The following is a 19,664-nucleotide window of genomic DNA, read 5'->3' on the forward strand; positions in this document are numbered from 1 at the left end:
GGAGGTTCTGAAGTTGAGGCGGGGACTCCAGTGTGCCTGGTGGACCAGCAGGCGCCAGATTTGGCTCGTGGCCGGCGGCCTCAGGCGGGCTGAAGAGGCGGTGCTTTCCGCGTGTCACCGGAAGGACTTAGCGCGAAAGGCGGGAGGAGGAAGCAGCCGAGAGGCGGAGGAAGCCCGAGGGGGCGGTTGCGTGTGGACTGAACGCCCTCGGCCTGGTGAGCTTCCAGACGCCGGCCCTCCGGCTCCCGAGCCCGCCAAGCCCACCGGCCGCCTTTCCTGTCTGCGCTTCCGCACCGGTCGCGAGCTAGTGCGCCTGCGCGCCGGCCCCTGCGCGCGCCTCGTCGCTGTCCCCGCACCGGCCGGCGGCCCGACAGTTCCTGCCGCGCTTCCCGCCCGGCCTCGCTCAGCTCGGCAGCTCCCCGGCGTGCGGCATGTCGCGGCGGCGGCACAGCGACGAGAACGACGGTGAGTGCCCTTGGCCCGACCGCCGAGGCCGAGGCCGCGCCCACGCGGGGGCCGAGGTCCTGGGGACTCGAGGAAAGGGATGGGAAGCCCTCCCCCCACACACAGCCCGGCAGCGTTCGGGGAACCAGGCAGGAAGAGCGAGAATGTGGTCGGGCGACTTCTAAAAAGCCCCCGCTTTCCCCCGCCCCGACTCCCTTTAGTCGTCGGCCTGGTGGACCTCTGGTCCCTAAGGACTCTTCAGGATTTGGTCCTTAGTACCGCCGAGTAGGGAAGTACACCTGGATCTGTGCGGACCACCTCTTGGGCACAGTGACAGGTACCCACTAGTCCCAGTGTTTCGTTTTGACCCTCAGAGCGCACCTGCAAAGGGTTCTCAGAAGGGGAGGAACAAAGCGGTGGGTGGGAGATCTGATGAATCCCAGTCTGAGCTCTGCTGTACCCATCATCCGTTGATTTGCCTTCTTTCACGCTGCAAGGAAAGAAATGTTACCCACACTCACGAGGTCACTAATAAACAGCTGCACGTTGTTAACGTTAGATTTTGAACTAGCTGCAAGTGTATTTCCCTCATGAAGGGAAGAGTGCTGGAAAACTAACTGGAGGGCTCTTAGGGACCGAGATCAGGGGTTCTCTACTCCATTTGGATGGTTTGCGCTCCAGGGGATCATGGTGTTGCCACCGTAAAACCAAGGATAATTTTGCTAGTTAAAAACAGGAAAAAGATGCTTGCATTACAGAAGTCCGTCAAAAACATACATCCACCACAAAAGGAAGAAACTGAGTAATTCTGTTACTATATTCTAGCATATTGTTCTTTAAAAAGAGTGTGGTGTAGTGGTTAAGAGGCCAGACTGGAATCAGAGGGTTTAAGTTCAAAGCTAGACTCTACCATTACTTCCTGATCTTGCCCAGATTCTGTCAGGTCTGTAATGTAGAAAGTGAAGTGATACATACCTCTTCTCACTTTTGTGAGGGTTAAGTGAGTTAATACATGTAACATATCTCATCATGATATTTATTTATCATCTGCTAATGCTTAAGAGCTGACAAACATTGGCAGATGTCAACGATGTAAGAAAAAATACGGAAGAAAATTTTTTATTTAGTTAATTTTCTTCACTGACATTTTCTTGTCCTTGAATTTTGGGGCATTTGGGAGTAGGAGCAGAATCGTATTTCTTTAGTTTTAACAATGAAACATCAGATCTCTGCTGGGGAATGGCTTGAGAGGATATTCTAGTTCATCGTATCTGATACCTAAGCATCCAGAGTTTTAGTGTGATAAACATGGAGACATAGCTTGCAGTGCCCAGACACCGGTGAAAGCAAGTCCAGAGTTCTTCTCTTCACTACCCAAGTATTACTATGCTGCAGGCCTTGATTTTTTTTTTTTTTTTTTTTTTTGCCCAACACATGAGGTTTTTTTGTATAACGGACATACAGGGCACAGAAAACAGTTTCATATGCTTTGAATTGGATTAATCAAAAACTAATACGCTTGAAGTGATTGCTTGAGGTTTAGGGAACTTGAGTCTTTTAAAGTTCTTCCCATTTTCTTGCTTTTCTCATACTTTCTTTTCTCCACTCTTCTCCCTTCTAGGGCACCCTTAAAGGGAGAGAATATGTTTCCAGAGGGCAACCTGGAAAATTGAATGTGAATGTGTAGAAAACAACTTCTGCTTTTGCTCTTGTGATGGGGCATAACTTTCTTGGGAGTCAGTTTCTTTTAATACCAGCTGGCCAGTAAATCACGTCCATTTGGATCTTGATGCAGGAACCTTAGAATAAATAAGAAAAAAAGAAGAAAAATGAGTTAATTGAAGTTTACTCTGGTGAATAATTTAGTATTGCAATTTAATAATTGCCACAGCTTGGGTAGCAATCAGCTGGGGTTTACCCTAAACAGTAATCTGAATATTTTAGTTAAGCATCTATAAATTTTTTTTAATATCTGAAATATTAGACGTTTAAATGTTATAGAAGGCTGTTTTAAAATAGGCTGAAATCTGGGGCGCCTGGGTGGCCGTCGTTAAATGTCTGCCTTCGGCTCAGGTCATGATCCCAGTGTTCTGGGGTTGAGCCCCGCATCGGGCTCCCTGCTCAGCGGGAAGCCTGCTCTCCCTCTCCCACTCCCTCTGCTTGTGTTCCCTTTCTTGCTGCCTCTTTCTCTGTCAAATAAATAAATAAAATATTTTAATAAATAAATAGGCTGAATTCTAATAGTCGTAATTAAGTTGATACATCTGAGCATTTCTGGATTGTTGTCAACTCTTATCAGTCACTGGCTGTTATGACTTTCCATATGCTTGACAAGATATAATCATTTATTCAACAAATACTTAACAGTGCCAGGCACTGTCCTAACTACTGTCAGTACAGTAGTGGACAGTGTAAAGGTCAAGCCTCCCTTTTACAGACAGAACATAATCAAATAAAATATAGTGTATCAAATGGTGGTAAGTGCTATGGAGAAAAATAAAACTGGGTGAAGGGGTAGAGACCCTTGGCGAGGTGGATTTGCTGTTTTGTGTGGGTCGATCAGGGAAGGCCTCACTGAGAACGGCATCTGATCAGACTTGCAGGAAGTAAGGGAGCAAACCAGGTGGCTGTGTGGGGAAAAGCAGTGGTCTAAGAAAAGGGAACCACGAGTGCAAAGGACTTCAGGCTGGAGCATTCCTGTCCTGTTCACAGAAGTCAGGGAGGCCAGTGTCCCTGGAGCAGAGCTGGAGGGGTGGGGCTGGGGGAAGTTGTAAGAACTAAGATTAGAGAGGTAGTAGGGGCTCAGCTCATAGAGGGCACTTTTAAAATTATATCTCTTGGTCAGACTAGAGTATCAGGATCCAGGGAAATAAGTTAGGAGACTACCAATCTCGTTCAGCTGGAGTGGAGTTCAGTTTATAGAGAAGGAAAGGGAAATCCTAAATGGGAAATTAGCCTGTGTGTGGATACTGGTCCAGTGCTAAATCTAACTCATTTCTTAGAATCCCTTAAGACTGTCTCTGAAGCTTTTCAGTTATTATAGGATATACATATAATAGCTGTTCAGTACATGGCTTATTTTGTTCTTCTAAGAAAGTATTTATTTATATTATCCATAACCTTTGCCAAAAACCCATATTAACCCCTTTTCAAGCTACTTAGAATTAGGTCCTTATCTTTTAGACTGTGACTACTTTTTTAACTTAACTATACAAAAAATGATTAGAAGTGAAGGGATTTGTAAGGAAGAGTATAGTTTGTTTCGGGTGTGATGGTCCCCTCTGCTTTAAATCTTCAAGATCAAGGTACTTTACTTTTCGCTTTTACCTGGTTGGTTTTGCTACTTTACTTTCTTTTTTATAGGGTTGGTCTTTGTTTTCCAGTTTGTGGTTTTTTATAATAATTAAGAGTATAAGATGTGGTACAGTATATCCATATAAAGTTAGGATCACCTTACAAGGGAGAAATTACTGGTGTATGAAGATCCTTTCAAATGGTTTTTGGGGTTTGTTTTGTTTTGTTTTTTAAGATTTATTTATTTATTTGAGAGAGAGTGTGCGCATACAAGCTGGGGAAGGGCAGAGGAAGAGACAGAATCTCAAGCAAACTCCATGCCCAGTGCGGAGCCTGATGTGGGGGCTCTATCTCATGACCCTGAGATCATGACCCAAGCAGAAACTAAGAGTCAGATGCTCAACCCTCGGAGCCACCCAGGCACCCCACAAATGGGTTTTAATAAAGACTTGTTTCTGTTTCTCTCTCCTATACTCGCCAAGGGTGGGTGTCAGACTGAAGTGGCAATATGTAACTTGAATCTATATTGTAAAACCTCTGCGTAGTTACATTTAATATAAAATCCATTTTTGCTTTGGGAGCTACCATAGATAGGTTTTCTTGAGGCTATGTGAAAACAGCTAATTCCCAAAATTTAATTCTTAATGAAGGTGCTTTATTCTGTGTACTGAGGTTCTTTTCTGAGTTCAATATCTTGTTACTGTCATGAGTTCAGATGTGTCTATAATTTTACCACCCCTCCTTCATATCCTCTCAGATATCAGGTGAGAGTGGGGCATATCTTCTTAATACTTTCTGCCTCCTCCCATTCTCCAAACAAAACTTGTGCTTTCTTACAGTCAGAATGGGAAGAAAGAAAATAAGAGTTGCAGTTCAGGGAGGACTATGTCTTTGGATTTTCTAGGTTTTCTTCAGAAATCCTACCTTCTCTCCAGCATTATTTTCTCCTTTTCTAGGTTACAAGAGGGTCTGGGAGGGTGCTTTAGACACTGGGGTATGATTCCAAATTGATTTGGGAACAAGCCAGCTGGAGAGTTAATTTAGGGAGGATGTGGAGGGTGAGATGTGAAATAAAGGGTTGGCGGAGTAGATGGGCCAGAAAGAAGGGAATGGTAGTTAAAGTTTAAAAAACGATAATAAAAAAGAAAAAACTGCTTTCATTCAGCTCGTTTTTCACCATCTGCAGTTTCGCAACCTTAACAGAATCTGGTTCTGAAGAACACTATTAGTATATTTTGCTTTCTAGACAGAGTTGCTCAGCATCAGCATTGTTGACATTTCAGGCTAGATTATTCTTTGTTGTTGGGAGCTGTCCTGTGCAATGTAGTGTGTTTAGCAGAATCCGTGGCCTCTACCCACTGGGTGCCAGTAGTACTCCCCCAGTTGTGACAACTAAAAATGTCTCCAGAGATTGTCACATAGCCCCTGGCGGGGGCAAAACCTTACCCAGTTAAGAACCACTGCCCCAGGAGAAGGGTATTTAACATCCTGGCTGACAGCTTATATAAACAGTGCGTTGACTATGCTGTTTTTTTTTCAGTGACTAAATCCTGGAAATAGAAGACCTTTGTGTCAAATTTGGCTGTTTGGGTGGTGGAATCTTTATAGGTCCTGTGATGTAGGTTTGATGCATACTTGAGAATCAAGGTCACTGATTCCACTGTGTCACACATGTCCACTTTACATGGGCTGGAATCTCTAGGAATACATCTCAGCTGTGTCACACTGCAATGTGTGTTATATTTTTTTATGTCATTATCCTCTCAAAACTATATTCATTTATTATTCAAGCCATTTCATAATGATAACAAGGGGTCAGGGTCAAAGCACACAGTGCTTTACCCTGTGGCCCTTTATAGTACTTCCATCTGGTCCTTTCTGGATAGTAATAGATTGGTTTTATTCACCTTAAGTTCAAGTGGTACTTGAAGATCATTTCAGTCATTGAAGAGACTTTTAACACTCAAGCTTAGAATAGTGGAGTGCTGTTTTATGAGAATCACCATATATTTCAAGCCAGATGTTACAGTGTCAAGTAAGTGACTATGAATTCTATAAAAATGGCTCACAGTTCCTTTGGCTATACAAGTCTGGAGAAGATTGAGGTTATATTTAACTTACTCCTGGGTAATCCTATATCCAACTGCAGATTTTCATTATTAATGCGGATCCCTAGCACTGTTACAGAGTATTGCTTCCTTGTCCACATGCTGTCCTAATAATCTAATTGGTGGAAGTCAAAATTGAATTATATTGGGAGAGTAGCCAACATTGTGTTTATCAACAGTATCATGTTCCACACTTAACACTATTAATTTTAAAAATTCAAGCTGTAGGTTATTCCACAATAGAATATAAAGTGTGTGTATTAAGGTTTTAAACAAAATGGTAGGAGATGATTAATAAGAGTCTGAAGAGCTGAAAGTTCAGAAACTTGTGAAATTAGTGAGGAATCCTAATGTTTTATGCTCCCTTTCCCATCTTCTGAAGTTTTCCTCCTTTTTTTTTCGACAAGTCTTTCCAAAGCATTCGACTTGGTTTTATACCCATATTGCATCAGTTTACATCGTAATTTTCATTACTAGAATAATGAGTACTATTGGCAATAAGAGGCTTTAGGACCAAGCACCTGAAGATCAGTGAACAATTCAGTCTAAAGAATGGCAGTAGCAGTACAGGAGTGTTCCAGAGGATATTCTAACTACTAGTGGTTAGGATGTTGTAAGCAGCGTTTCTATCTATCCCCAGAAGTGGACAGGGCTGCTGCATTGCACAGCTTTGTGGGGCACTTTTCACACCAAACTGAACATAACAAATGCTTCTTGGAGTTACTATAATGTCCCTGGGTATGGAGACCTTTGGTGAATCTAGCTAGCCCAGTCAGAGAGGGGGTGGGTCAGTTAAGAGCTTCTCCTGTGTGTAAAAAGTAGGGTTTCTGGTAGGAAAGAGATAATAGTATTTAAAAAGTTAAATACAATTTGTGATAGTGGATTCATCACGTCATGTTAATTTTTTTACATTGTTGAAACAGGGGGACAGCCTCACAAAAGGAGAAAGACCTCTGACGCCAATGAAACTGAAGATCATTTGGAATCGTTAATATGCAAAGTAGGAGAAAAGGTATGTGCCAAATAGCGCAGACTGTGATGGGCTTAGGGTTGTAGTTGACTGTGCTTGATTCATTTCTGTAGCTGAAACTTGGTGATCTAAGTTTTAGGTGAAACTGCTAATGCCATGCATCTGTATCCCAAAGTAAATTCATTTTAAACCCTTGGGATGCAGATAATTGAGAGTTAAATGTTTTTAGTAATCTTCATAGAACATGCGTATGAGTCTTAGAAGAGACCTTCAGGAATAATCCTCTCAGTTTATAAATGAAGAGCTAAATGAGTCCTGGACACCTGGACACCTAATTTGTTCTGAGTCATAATATTAAGTGAATCAGATACAGAGATACCAGAGAGCTGATGTCTTCCCATTTCTAATTCTTATCCTGCTGCTTTAGACTGCTTGTTTTTAAAATTTCATTCATTCTCTTTTTATGGATTTCTAAAGAACAATACCTGAATTGATTTATATTAAACCTGTCATAGTGCCTTATGTATATAAGGCTTTAACTTTTTTTTATGACCACATAGAAAATTTTAACTCGCTAATTGCTGAGTACTTAACAGATATTTACTATGCTGTCCTCTACAGAGTGCCTGCTCTCTGGAGAGCAACCTAGAAGGCTTGGCAGGTGTTTTAGAAGCTGATCTTCCTAACTACAAGAGCAAGATCTTAAGGCTTCTTTGTACAGTGTATGTATGCAAAAGATTTATGAATCCAGGTGATAATGTATTATCTACTCTTAAATGCTTCGGGAATGTTCAAAAGATGTGTTTACGTTCCATATTTCATTAGCTTTTCTTCTAATGGGAAATTTATACAAACGAAATGACCTTTGGTGAACTCTTTTTTTCTTAAAGATAAATAGGACTAAAATTAAGCATTTTCCTTACATTTTGTTTCTTGGAACCTTAGAATCAATTTGAGTTGACAATTTTTAAGTGAGAAAGTAGACACTTTTCACACTCAGAGATTTTTCTTTTAAGCATAACATATAGAGTTTAATGTGTATTTTTAACCAGTAGTACCAAAAAAAATTTGGGAACTGGTCAGTTGAATAGTAGTCCTTCTCAGAAGACTGAAGAAGCTTTTGAAGCTATTACTAGGCATAATCTTTCTTTGAGTTAGGTTAGCTAGAACAAATATCATTATTTAATCTGTGAGTAAATTAAAATGGGAAAAGTCTCATATGAAAGCATGAAACAGCCTCTCCCAATGGTGGAATTAACAATCCAGGCTTTCTCATCTGTCAGATGGACATTGATCACTCTGAACTGTATGCTTTGCAAAGAAATGGTTACAACTTTTGGATACAAGGGGTCTTTGTACTGTACGTGAAATTATAAATTTTGAGGTATTTTAAAATTTCAGATATGAAGTTGACTTTTAAGTTATTTCAAATATTTAATTAAATAATGTTAATGCTTACAGCTCATTTTTGAAATTTAAAAATGTACACACAAATCATAGCTGTCAGTTGATTTCATTTTAACCTCTCATGAAGTACGAGTAATTTGAGTTCCAGTTTTTAAAAGAAATCCAGTTCATATTCGGGAAGACCTGTCCTTAGACTAAGAAATGACTCAAGAAAAAATATTTTGCTGTAGTGATAAGGTGCCTTCTGTTTTGAAAGCATTTATTAGAATAGAGGAGATTTATGCTGAAACTGTGATGGAAACCATGGCTTTGGGGGTGGAGAGGACAGTTACTCTCAGGGCAAGTATTTTTTTTTTAAAACCTAAATTGTCCCTACCACTCTGCTAGGCACCTCAGGAAAACACAGAATGTGTAAGAGAGTCTGGCTTATCATGAGCTCCTATTTGCTTTTCTTTTTGAAAGAATTTCTAAAAGCTACCTAAATTAGGAAGCATTTAGGAAAAATTTGCTTTTCCCAAAGGTTTGTTACTGTAATTCTCTTCCCTGCTTTTCAAATAACTTTAATGAAAATTAACACCCCTGGAGTAAGCTACCTGGGATGTAAAGAAATCTTACTATGTCCAAGTAGCATGTTGACAGTCAGCAATTTAACTGATAGGAACTTAGCTGGAAGAGGTTTTAGTTCTGAATTTTTTCTAAGCAACTAGGCTAGTGTTTCTGAAAGTGGAGTTCTGATCCTGTAACATTTGGTTGGCTAAGTTCAGAAATGGTGAATGTTCCATCTCCCCCTTAATGATTCTGTATTAAAGAAACTTGTTTCACCTGGCGTTCCCCAGACATTTTACCGTGGAAACATTTTCTGTAGAACTGCTCTTAGAGTTCACTAAACACATTGGAAGAAAAACTGGTCTAGTGTTAGTTATATTTATTTTAGTTTGATAACTTTATAATTAAACTGTTTTACTTTCTTAATTCTTGGATTAATTAGAATTAAAATGAAAAATTGCAGGGCTCATGTCTGCAACTCTTCTCAGCATTTATGCCTTTTCGAGAGTAGTTTTAAAAATATAGCTGAAAGTATGGGGCACCTTGGTGGCTCGGTCGGTTAAGCATCTGCCTTCACATCAGGTCATGATCCCAGGGTCCTGGGATTGAGCCCTGCGTTTGGCTCCCTGCTCAGCAGGGAGTCTGCTTCTCCCACTCCCTCTGCCTTTTCCCCTGCTCGTGCTCTCTCTCTGTCTCTCAAATAAGTAAAATCCTTAAAAAAAAAAAAAACTTTTAAATATAGCTCAAAGTAAACCTGTTCCAATATTAGTAAAATGATAAAAGATTTATATAATATAGAATTGAGCAACTTAACATAATACTGTTGTTTTGGGGTTTTCTTGTACTGGGTTCTCAAATCAGTGCACGCCTGTTACCTGAGAAATTGACAATTTATACAACATTAGTTGGACTGCTGAATGCCAGGAATTACAACTTTGGTGGAGAGTTTGTAGAAGCTATGATTCGACAACTTAAGGAATCATTGAAAGCAAACAATTACAATGAAGCTGTGTATTTGGTAAGTTCCTTTTTTGGTATATTATGACTTAGTGCTGGGACGGAGGGCAGAAGTGAGCTACAACCAAGGAATTTATCTGTTCTTCTGAAGTATAGTTCCCCACTCACCACAGTAGCTGCTCTTCTGAAACCATTCTCACTAAAGGTACCAAGAGCTCATTACCAAATCCAGTGGCTTCCTTTCACTCTAAATCCTGGTTGACCTTCCTGTAGCATGTGCTGCTTTATACTCCTTTTTTGTCTGTGGATTTCTGCAGCACCACTGTTTCAGGACCTCCTGCTGCTGCCACCTCCCTTCTATTCCGCTGTCTGCTTTTACTGGGTCATCTTCCTTTACCCCTTACATTATGTGTTTCCCAGGATTCTGTCCTCACTTTACTTTAAACACTCTCCCCTGAAGCACTCTCATTCTCTCTCATTGCATTATAAACCATCTTTATTTGGGTGACACGACCCCCTTCCTGACAAGTCGATTATCCGAATGTTCTGTTTCAGCCTTTCTGCTGGGCTCCAGACCTGTGTTCCAAATACTACCTGGATAGCCTTAAGATATCTTGCCTGCAAGTCGCTAAAAGTAATGCATCATTCTGTCTTCTCCCCAAGCCACACACAGGGTCTGCTGTCTACTGCATAACCCATCTAGGGACCTGAGTGTTAATATTTCTCTTCCCTTTGCCCCCTTACCCTGTAAGCAGTCCTCAAGTTCTGTCACTTCTCCCTCCTAAGTTGCTCTCTGGTCTGTCCCCTTTCTTTTGTCTCCAGGGCCTCTGGCATAGTTCATACCTTCCTCCTCGTGCTTTTTAATTTTTTGTGTGTAAGTAAGTACTATGCCCATCATGGGGCTTGAACTCCTGACTCCCAAGATCCAGAGTCTCATGCCCTACTAACTAACCCAGCCAGGCGCTCCCTTCCTCCTCATCTTATAAAACAGCCTCTTAACTGATCCCTTTTGCACCCAGATTCTCTGCCTTTCACTGTATCTTCTGTGGCACCAGACTGGTCTTTCTGTAACTCGCTCTGCTCTTGTTGGTTATGGATCACAAACCCCAGTTCATTCCCGTTCTCTAGAGTGGTCTTAAAAGCCTGTGCACAAGATGATTAACTGGGTGAGCGGAAGTAAATACTTATCTTAAATGAAAATGGGATTAATAAGCCTTACTAATATGTAACACATAGATTGACAGTGGGCCAGTGTATATCATATAGACCTATTTAAGTATGATATTTATGTTTATTTATATCACAGATCGTTGGAGGTATGTGATCAAATTCTTTTACTGAGTATATTACCAGAAAAGTTAGACACCAGTCAGGCTGTAAGATTAAGTCCAGACTCCATACTGACCTTTTATGATTGCCCCAATCTGTTTCTCTTTCCTTGCCTCCCAAATACCCTCCAGCTATATCACAATTACTTGCAGAAGGCTGAACACATCTTTTTGAACCCTTCTGCCTAGGATAGTCTTATTGCTCTCCACTCATCCTTTATGACCCAGTCCAGGTGTTACCTCCTTTATGAGGCTTTCCCCTATTCCCTTTATCACTGTTCCTAGAGCACTTTTTCTTTACTTTCTAGTATAGGAGTCATTTGGGTTGAGATGATGCTCGTGCCACTAGGCTGTGAGCTCCCACATGACAGGGACTCTAATAGTGCTTAGCAGTGGCACACAAAGGACATCCAACAGACACCTGCTCAGAAATTTCCATTTCTGTAGCCCAATGAAAATGTTTTCACAGAGAACAGAAAAGAAGATGATAGGTGGAGGTAGCTCTATGGAATGGGAACCTGTAAATGCAGATTCCTGTCCTTCGCACGGTTTCTGTCACAGCTACTCAGCTCTGCTGTCATAGAACAAAAGCAGCCGTAGACGATGTATAAATGAGTGAGCGTGCTGTGTCCCAATACACGTTTATTTGTGGGCACTTAAATTTAATTTCATATGATTTGTATAAATCATGAAATACTCTTGGATTTTTCTCAAGCATCACCTATCCAGAAGCACTCTTAGTTCACAGGCTATGCAAGAGAAAAACAGGCAGCAGGCTAGATTCGACCTTGAGGGGTAGTTTTTCAGACCTGTGGTTTCACTCGTTACAGGATTGCCTGTTGTGTGATTATATTACATTTAGATTTAATAGAAATTGTTTTCCCTTACAGGTCCGTTTTTTATCTGATCTTGTGAATTGTCACGTCATTGCTGCCCCATCCATGGTTGCTATGTTTGAAAATTTTGTAAGCGTAACTCAGGAAGAAGATGTACCTCAGGTAAGAAAACCCCTTATGCTGAGTCTTGTCCATACAGTACTAGGAGGTTTTCACCTGGTGGTCTTTTAGTCATCAAAACCGAAGGATAACAGATTATCGCACTATAAATTCTTAGTATCTGCAGGCTAAGTCGACTGCTGGAGTGGTGGGTTCTCTTGATATCTGTATGTTAATTCAAATGATTCTAATAAAAGTAAAAGTAATACAAGGTAGAAATGCTCTGATTGAGCCAGCTGTCTTACTTTAGCCTCCATAGGATTTCATTCAAAAATAAATACAATATGAATGAAAATTAACCAGCACATATTTTAAATTTGCCTTTTTAAAAATTCTTCAGGTGCGGCGAGATTGGTATGTTTACGCGTTTCTGTCGTCTTTGCCCTGGGTTGGAAAGGAGTTGTACGAAAAGAAAGATGCAGAGATGGACCGCATCTTTGCCAACACTGAAAGCTATCTTAAGTAAGGATACAGCTCATAGTTCTTACTGATATGATAAATGTGTATTTTATCTGTTAGTACTACTGTGTCAGTTTCATTTCTCGAAGATAAGCTGTGGAGTTCCCTATTGCTTCCTCTAAGTAACTTCGTTCCCCTACTCTTGTAATTTACTGAGACCTCAGAGTAATCAAATGTTTGCTTACTTTGCTGGTGCGAAGTAATTGGTGACATAGCTCCTTTTAAGCTGCTTTGGTACATATTGGCGAAGTCGTAAAATATCTTCTATCCTCCCACAGTGGTTCTCAAATCGTAGTGTGCATGGAGTCACCCATGGTTCTTAAATGTGCTCCAGCCCCAACCTGCAGACCTACTGAATCACAGTATTAGAGAGGTTTAGCACATACAATGTATTTATTTCATGTAAACTAATCCTAAAGCAAGTCCTTAAAACAGTGGCTCTTCCACCCAGCCCATACTTCTTGAGTAATGTGACACATTTCAGTTAAAATAGTCTCATATCCTCCTATTCCCATTTCTTCCAAGTGGGCGTAAAAACTTGGTTTGTCTTATTAGGTATAATACTAACAGTAGGGCTTGTTCATAAATTTAGCAGTTAACCAGCAGCATGGTAATGGTTTTGTGGCCCATTAAGTTTTTTCAGAATAATTTTGTTATAAGTTTCGTATTCTATTAGTAGGTAACTTGTTTGGATATTGCTAGTCAGTTACAAATAAAGCTGTGAGAAATCTAAAGATAAAAATCTTTGTTCTTAAGCTACTTTTAAATGATAAAACTCTTTAATGTTTCTATGTTTTTGAAAGTGTACTAGTTCTTTTTAAAATGTGGATGTTTGCAAAAGAAAAAAACGAAAGAATATGAATATTCTAGCATTTGAGTATATGTCCTTTCCCTTTTTCATACACATGGTAGTTAAGTGTGCATACTGTTCTTCACTTGCTTTTTTCCCCCCACTTAATGTACTTGGATTTATTGCATAAAAGTATATAGGCCGGCCTCATTCTTTTTTAACAGCTGTACAGTATTCCACTCTTCTAACATACCGTAATTTCTTAACGAGTCCCTTGTTGGTAAACAGATTATTTCCAGTCTTTGGTAGCGTAAACAGTGCTTCACTGATATCCTTATGTGTATGTCTTTGTGTACGTGTGCAAATGTATGTGTGGAGAGTGGGAGTTTTTAGAAATGGGGTTGCTGGGTTGAAGTGTCTTAACAATTTTAATTTTGATAGACTTAGTCAAATCGCCTTCCAGAGAGATTATACTCTTCCACATCTCCTCTAAAGAGATGACATCAGTTAGCCCCTCTGCCATCAGTGTTTGAAATTGCATATTTGCCCACATTTCAGCATTCTAATACATTATCAAAACGTGTGATATCTACCAATCTGATAGGTAAAAATTGTTATTTTACAGCTTTAATTTGCATTTTATTTATTATGAAGCAACTGAACATCTCTTCGTGTTGTTAAAAACCTAAGTGTAGATTTTCATTTTTATGTTTAGAAGACGCCAGAAGACACACGTGCCCATGTTACAAGTATGGACTGCTGAGAAACCACATCCGCAAGAAGAGGTAAATTGATAGAAGCACAGGCAGCTCTCGAGTAGGTTCTTATCTCTGACACAGATCATCCCTTTTATATACGTTAGCTAGTTTTCCACATTTCGTATCAGGGGTCCGGCTCCTCATAGCTCTAGGTGTGTAGTGGGGTTTTTTTTTAATTTTATTTATTTATTTGAGAGAGCATATGCATGAGCAGGGGCGGGGGGGTGGTCAGGCAGAGGGAGAGGGAGGGAGGATCTCCAGCAGACTCCATGCTGAGCATGGATCCCAACATGGGGCTTGATCTCCCAACCCCAAGATCATGACCTGAGCCGAAATCAAGAGTCAGACACTTTAACCGACTGAGCCACCCAGGCACCCTGGCATTGGTGGATTTTTAATAAGTGTTAGAATGTAATCAAAGCATTCCCTTTTCTGTGGGAATCCAGATGTAATTATTTTTTATTTAAATGCCCAGTTTGGAAATGTTAAGTGTAACAGCCTCAGACAGGTAGACTTCATAAACTAATTAAAAACAAAAACTTAGCACCGTTCCTTTGTACTATATTCAGTTGCAAACTAGCTTACTTTTGTATCCTATATTTTACAAGGTAATGGTTTTTGGTTTATGTAGTCAAAGTGTTAATTTATGACCTCCAAATATATAAATTATTAAAAATTAATTTGTCTTTAGTATTTAGATTGCCTGTGGGCCCAGATTCAGAAATTGAAAAAGGATCGCTGGCAGGAGCGGCACATCCTAAGACCTTATCTTGCCTTTGACAGCATCCTCTGCGAAGCCCTGCAGCACAATCTGCCTCCTTTCACGCCACCTCCTCACACAGAAGATTCGGTGTACCCGATGCCACGGGTCATCTTCAGAATGTTTGATTACACGGATGATCCCGAGGTATGCGACCAACTACGAGCCCCTGTCAGAGGGCTGTACTGCATCGTGCTCGTGGCTTAATCTTGTTTGAATAATGCTTGTGATACATTTTAATTTCAAGTGCTTTATTACCTGAGAGGACCAACAGCAGTGAAGTGAACAGTTTAACCTCATTATGCAAGCAATTCTGTTCAGCACGTGGAAGGAGAGTGCGAGTTCAGTGTGCAGTAGGTTCAGCAGCCAGGCTGGTCTGAGGCTTCCTCCTGGTTTAGTCAGATCCTCGCTGTATGATCTTGAGACGTACGTTCCTCTCTACCTTAGTTCCATAATGGAATAATAATAAAAGTACGTTCTAATGAGGATTGAATTACTAAAACATAAAATGCATAGAACAGTATGTGACACATGAGTGCTCAATAATTTTAACTGTTATTAATTAAACTGTTTTTTAAATTTTTTTGTTAAGAAAAACACCCAGCTTTGGGGGGTTTTGTTTTGGTTTTGGTGTTTTGGGGTTTTTGGTATGTTTTTTGGTTTTTTTAAGATTTTATATATTTATCTGAGAGAGAGAGTGAGTACGAGCCAGGGGGTGTGGCAGAGGGAGAGGGAGAAGTAGGCTCCCCACTGAGCAGGGAGCCCGACGCCAGGCTCAATCCCAGGACCCCGGGATCACGCCCTGAGCCGAAGGCAGACGCTTAACCCACTGAGCCACCCAGGCGCCCCAGAAAATAACCAGTTTTTGAGATTATCCATCTCTCTCTAACCCTTCCAGCTTGTCGTCTTATTCATACTGTATAATTGTTTTTTTAAATACTATAAAATATTTTTAGCAGCCCTGGGTGGCTCAGTCGGTTAAGCATCTGACTCTTGATTTCGGCTCAGGTCATGGTCTCAGGGTCCTGGGGTGGAGCCCCGTGTCAGGCTCTGTGCTACACGTGGAGTCTGCTTGGGATTCTGTCTCCCTCTCCCTCTGCCCTGTCTCCCCCCACACACACACACACTCTCTCTCTCTCTCTCTCTCTCAAATCTTAAAAAGATTTTTTAAAATATTTTTAATTTAAAAACCTCAAAGGTGAGTATAAGCTGACTGTAGGTTTTAAATATACACATTCTTTATTATGAAGCCAAGTTGTTAACAGCCATTGTACTTTACCAATTAAGAAAATGTATGATTTTGATATTAACCTTTGGTATAAAAACTCACATTTTCAGTCTGCTTTATTTTATATCTTTGCATTTGAATGACTGTCTTAGCTTGACTAGCCCAGCAGCAAGCAGGGTGATTACTGGATCGGTTCTGGCTAAAGTACCACACCCATTGCTTAGTACATCCCAGTCAGCAGAGAGCAGGGTTTCTCAGCCTTGGCACAGTTGACGTTTGGAGCTGGAGAAGTCTTTGTGGTGGGAGGCTGTCCTTTGACTGTGGGATGCTTAGCAGCACCCCTGGCCTCTACCAGTGGCATCTAGAGGGGAAGTGTCAGGTGTGACAACTGCACCTATCTCCAGAGATTGCCGGGTGACCCCTGAGGGCAAAATTGCCCTGTTTTGAGAACCACTGGCGTGAGAACCAGTATTACCACCTCAGATCAAGCTTGAGTTTTCTTTTTCCTGTTGTCTCTTTTCCGTCCTACCGTAAATTGCTTTTGGCCAGTGAAAATTTAGTATATATATGATTTGTCTCAGAATAGAACATTGTCAGATAATCAGTTATATGTACAGAATTATTAGCTTGCTACCCACTTTGCTATATTGCATATATAGCGAAATGCTTTTAGTCAACATTATGTAATGGTCTAATTAGGGATATCTATTTGGAAATCTAATATACATTTAAGATGGCTAGAAGTTTTGTAGTTAAGCTTTGTACAAGAGGAACTAGAATAGGACCTCAAAATGTGTTTCTCTTGATGTTGCTTGTGTATTTGTACTTAATTTATAAGTAAACTTATATTTATACTTAATTGATGTTGCGTCTCTAGTGTCCCCATTTTCCTTTGCCAGAAGAGCATAAACATACAAAGTATTTGTTCCCCTGAAAATGAAAAGGATTTGGTTCTTTTGTTTTGGTCTTTGAAAAAAATGTTTATTTGAAAAAATTAAAAATTAATAGAGATTAAAAGTCTACAATAGTAAATAGTAAGTAAGTAAAAATAAACTCTTTGCTATGCATATACTTAAAAAATAATATCATGCAGGTAATGTTTTTTAACCATTTTTTTAAACAATATAGTATGGCTGTCCTTTTTTTTTTTTTAAGATTTTATTTGAGAGAGAGCAAGAAAGCACAAGTGGGGGGGAAGGGGAGAGGAAGAAGCAGGCTCCCCATTAAATAGGGAGCCCGACATGGGGGGAGGGGAGGGTCGATCCCAGAACCCAGAAATCATGACCTGAGCCAAAGACAAGACGCTTAACTGACTGAGCCACCCAGGTGCCCTGAGTATGGCTGTCTTTCAATGCATACTTGACTTTTTATGTTTATACAGTGTTTGAAATAAAAATTTTTCCTCTCTCCGTATTTATTATGGAAGTTAATCCACTCTCTTGGTTTAAAAAAATCAAACCATGTAGAGCTAATAATATAAACTCTGGTTTGAGATGGATGATGGCAGTGTGGTGTCAGGGGCACCACAAGAAATGCTGCCACTGCCAGTCTAATTGTATTGTCGATAGACGTGAATAGGACAGTGATAGGAGTTTTCACACTTCTGAACTTTTATCCTCAGCACCCAGTGCAGTGTCTGGAACATAAGCTCTCAGATAATTGTTGGATAGATGAAAGAGTATCTTTTCTTTTTCTAGGTTTGTAGTATATACATTTGGTTTTCTTTCCAGGGTCCTGTAATGCCAGGGAGTCATTCAGTTGAAAGATTTGTCATAGAAGAGAATCTTCACTGCATCATTAAGTCCCACTGGAAGGAAAGGAAGACTTGGTAAGATTCTTTTCATGGTAACTTTTTGAGTGGAGAAAAAGTAGCAGTTTTGATTTGGTAAAGAGCAGAATGTATGTTAAGATTATAAAATCTTCTCTTCCTTCTGCCCTGTTTTGCTAAATAAGACCAATCTCTTAAGACACTTCTGTGCTTTTTCAAGGCCCTTCACACTCAAATACTATCTCTCTGGCTGCTCATAATTCCGTAGTGTTTTATAGTAATGTGCACATAATGTTGGCTTTTTTTGTGTGGATATTTGCCATAGGCTACGGACAAACTAACTTGAATAACAGACTGTTTTTGGTATGAATGCTATGGGAATAAAAGAATATTAATAGTTTTCTAGCATTTATGTATCAAGCTTTGGAAAAGTTATTTATGGTATTTCCTTAAGCCTTAGAAAGTTTTGGTTTGGATTTGAAGGTGGAAAGGAATACAGTATTGGGGAGCGGTCTTTTCTGTTAACACTTTTCAAGTTAGTAGATCTGAATATGCTTTATTACTCATACTCCTTTTGCTCTTGCAAGGAGTTTAGGATGCATTATAGAGTTTCCTTGTGGTAAACAAATTAATTTGTCTATAGTTAAGTGAAGTGCCTAAAATCTAGAGCATTTCAGAAAAGATTTCTTTCCCTTGAATCCAAATGTGCTGCTTTTGGAGCTGCTTATTTGATCTTTTTTATGCATCTCTGTATACGTATTAAACTTCAGTTACATTTTTTATAGTGCTGCGCAGCTGGTGAGCTATCCCGGAAAGAACAAGATCCCCTTGAACTACCACATAGTTGAGGTATGCATTCCACGTGGAGCATGTTTCTAAGTTTCAGAATCTTTCTGCTGATTTTAAAGTGTACGTGACTCTTGGCGATTTTTTTCCCCCTTGCAACTTGTCAGGTACTGAAAATTAACACAGGAGCAAGGAAATTGCTACCAGTTTTGGTGCTCTGTTAGCCATGTTAGTAAAGAGAAAAGAGGAGGTTGAGACCGTAGCCAAATGGAATTTTGTGTTGCCCATAAATTATTTAAATAGTATGTCTTCATTCGTGGATAGTGTAAGTTATCTCCAGTCCTCTGAATACATTGTCCACTTACCAGATACATAATTGGCTTGAATACTTTAAAAAACTGTATTATTGGGACACCTGGGTGGCTCACTTGGTTAAGTGTCTGCCTTCCGCTCAGGTCATGATCCCAGGGTCCTGGGATCGAGTCCCATGTCAGGCTCCCTGCTCAGTGGGGAATCTGCTTCTTCCTCTCCTTTGCCTGCCATTCCCCCTGCTTGTGCGTGCGCGCTCTCTCTCTGTCAAATAAATAAAATCTTTTTAAAAAATAAGTAAAAATATTGTATTACTTTAGGCAAATAACCTGTCCTTAACTGTGTTTATCTGGCCTCTTATTACTAGCATCTCCTTACTCTAGTGTATTATTCCCTGTATCACAAGGTAGGGATAAGTATGAATATTTATTCCTAGAAATTATAAAAGCCCATTGTTTTCGGAAGTAGGAAAAAGAGATGATGCTTTTGACCCCCATATTAGGTCATGTGGAGGGGCAATAGTAGTAAAGTTGAACACCTTGTAGAGATTTTTGTTCTAAAAGACAGTGTTTTACTTGACACATACGTGAGTTAGATTGTCGATTGCATTACCTTTATGTTAAAATATTCCTGAAAGTGAGTGTAGTTATGATGTATTACAGATTCACTTTTGATTCATACTGCATTTGTGCGCTTTCTTTCAAATACTGCATTTGTCCTATCTTTATAAAACTTGAGAGTGTGTTTAGACTATGAA

At 40.1% G+C, this 19,664-nt stretch overlaps 1 protein-coding gene across 4 annotated transcripts in view; it reads left to right on the forward strand.

Annotated features, from left to right (window-relative positions):
- The first annotated feature begins 21 nt into the window (after nucleotides 1-21).
- Nucleotides 22-19,664, forward strand: part of NCBP1 (nuclear cap binding protein subunit 1) — a 37,645-nt gene continuing 18,002 nt past the window's right edge. Inside the window, exons 1-10 of one of the 4 annotated variants that reach the window (XM_040631638.1) lie at nucleotides 22-465; nucleotides 6,770-6,858; nucleotides 7,438-7,538; nucleotides 9,631-9,787; nucleotides 11,945-12,052; nucleotides 12,390-12,511; nucleotides 14,014-14,083; nucleotides 14,748-14,963; nucleotides 17,775-17,872; nucleotides 18,598-18,661. In XM_040631638.1, coding sequence (XP_040487572.1) covers nucleotides 432-465; nucleotides 6,770-6,858; nucleotides 7,438-7,538; nucleotides 9,631-9,787; nucleotides 11,945-12,052; nucleotides 12,390-12,511; nucleotides 14,014-14,083; nucleotides 14,748-14,963; nucleotides 17,775-17,872; nucleotides 18,598-18,661 — 1,059 coding nt within the window. In that variant the 5' untranslated portion in view covers nucleotides 22-431. Of the gene's footprint in view, nucleotides 466-6,769; nucleotides 6,859-7,433; nucleotides 7,568-9,630; nucleotides 9,788-11,944; nucleotides 12,053-12,389; nucleotides 12,512-14,013; nucleotides 14,084-14,747; nucleotides 14,964-17,774; nucleotides 17,873-18,597; nucleotides 18,662-19,664 lie in introns of those variants that run through there. The other 3 variants (XM_040631641.1, XM_040631639.1, XM_040631642.1) reach the window with 3 other exon arrangements.

Source organism: Ursus maritimus, unplaced genomic scaffold (assembly GCF_017311325.1).
Source record: "Ursus maritimus isolate PB19 unplaced genomic scaffold, ASM1731132v1 scaffold_17, whole genome shotgun sequence".
NCBI lineage: Eukaryota > Metazoa > Chordata > Mammalia > Carnivora > Ursidae > Ursus > Ursus maritimus.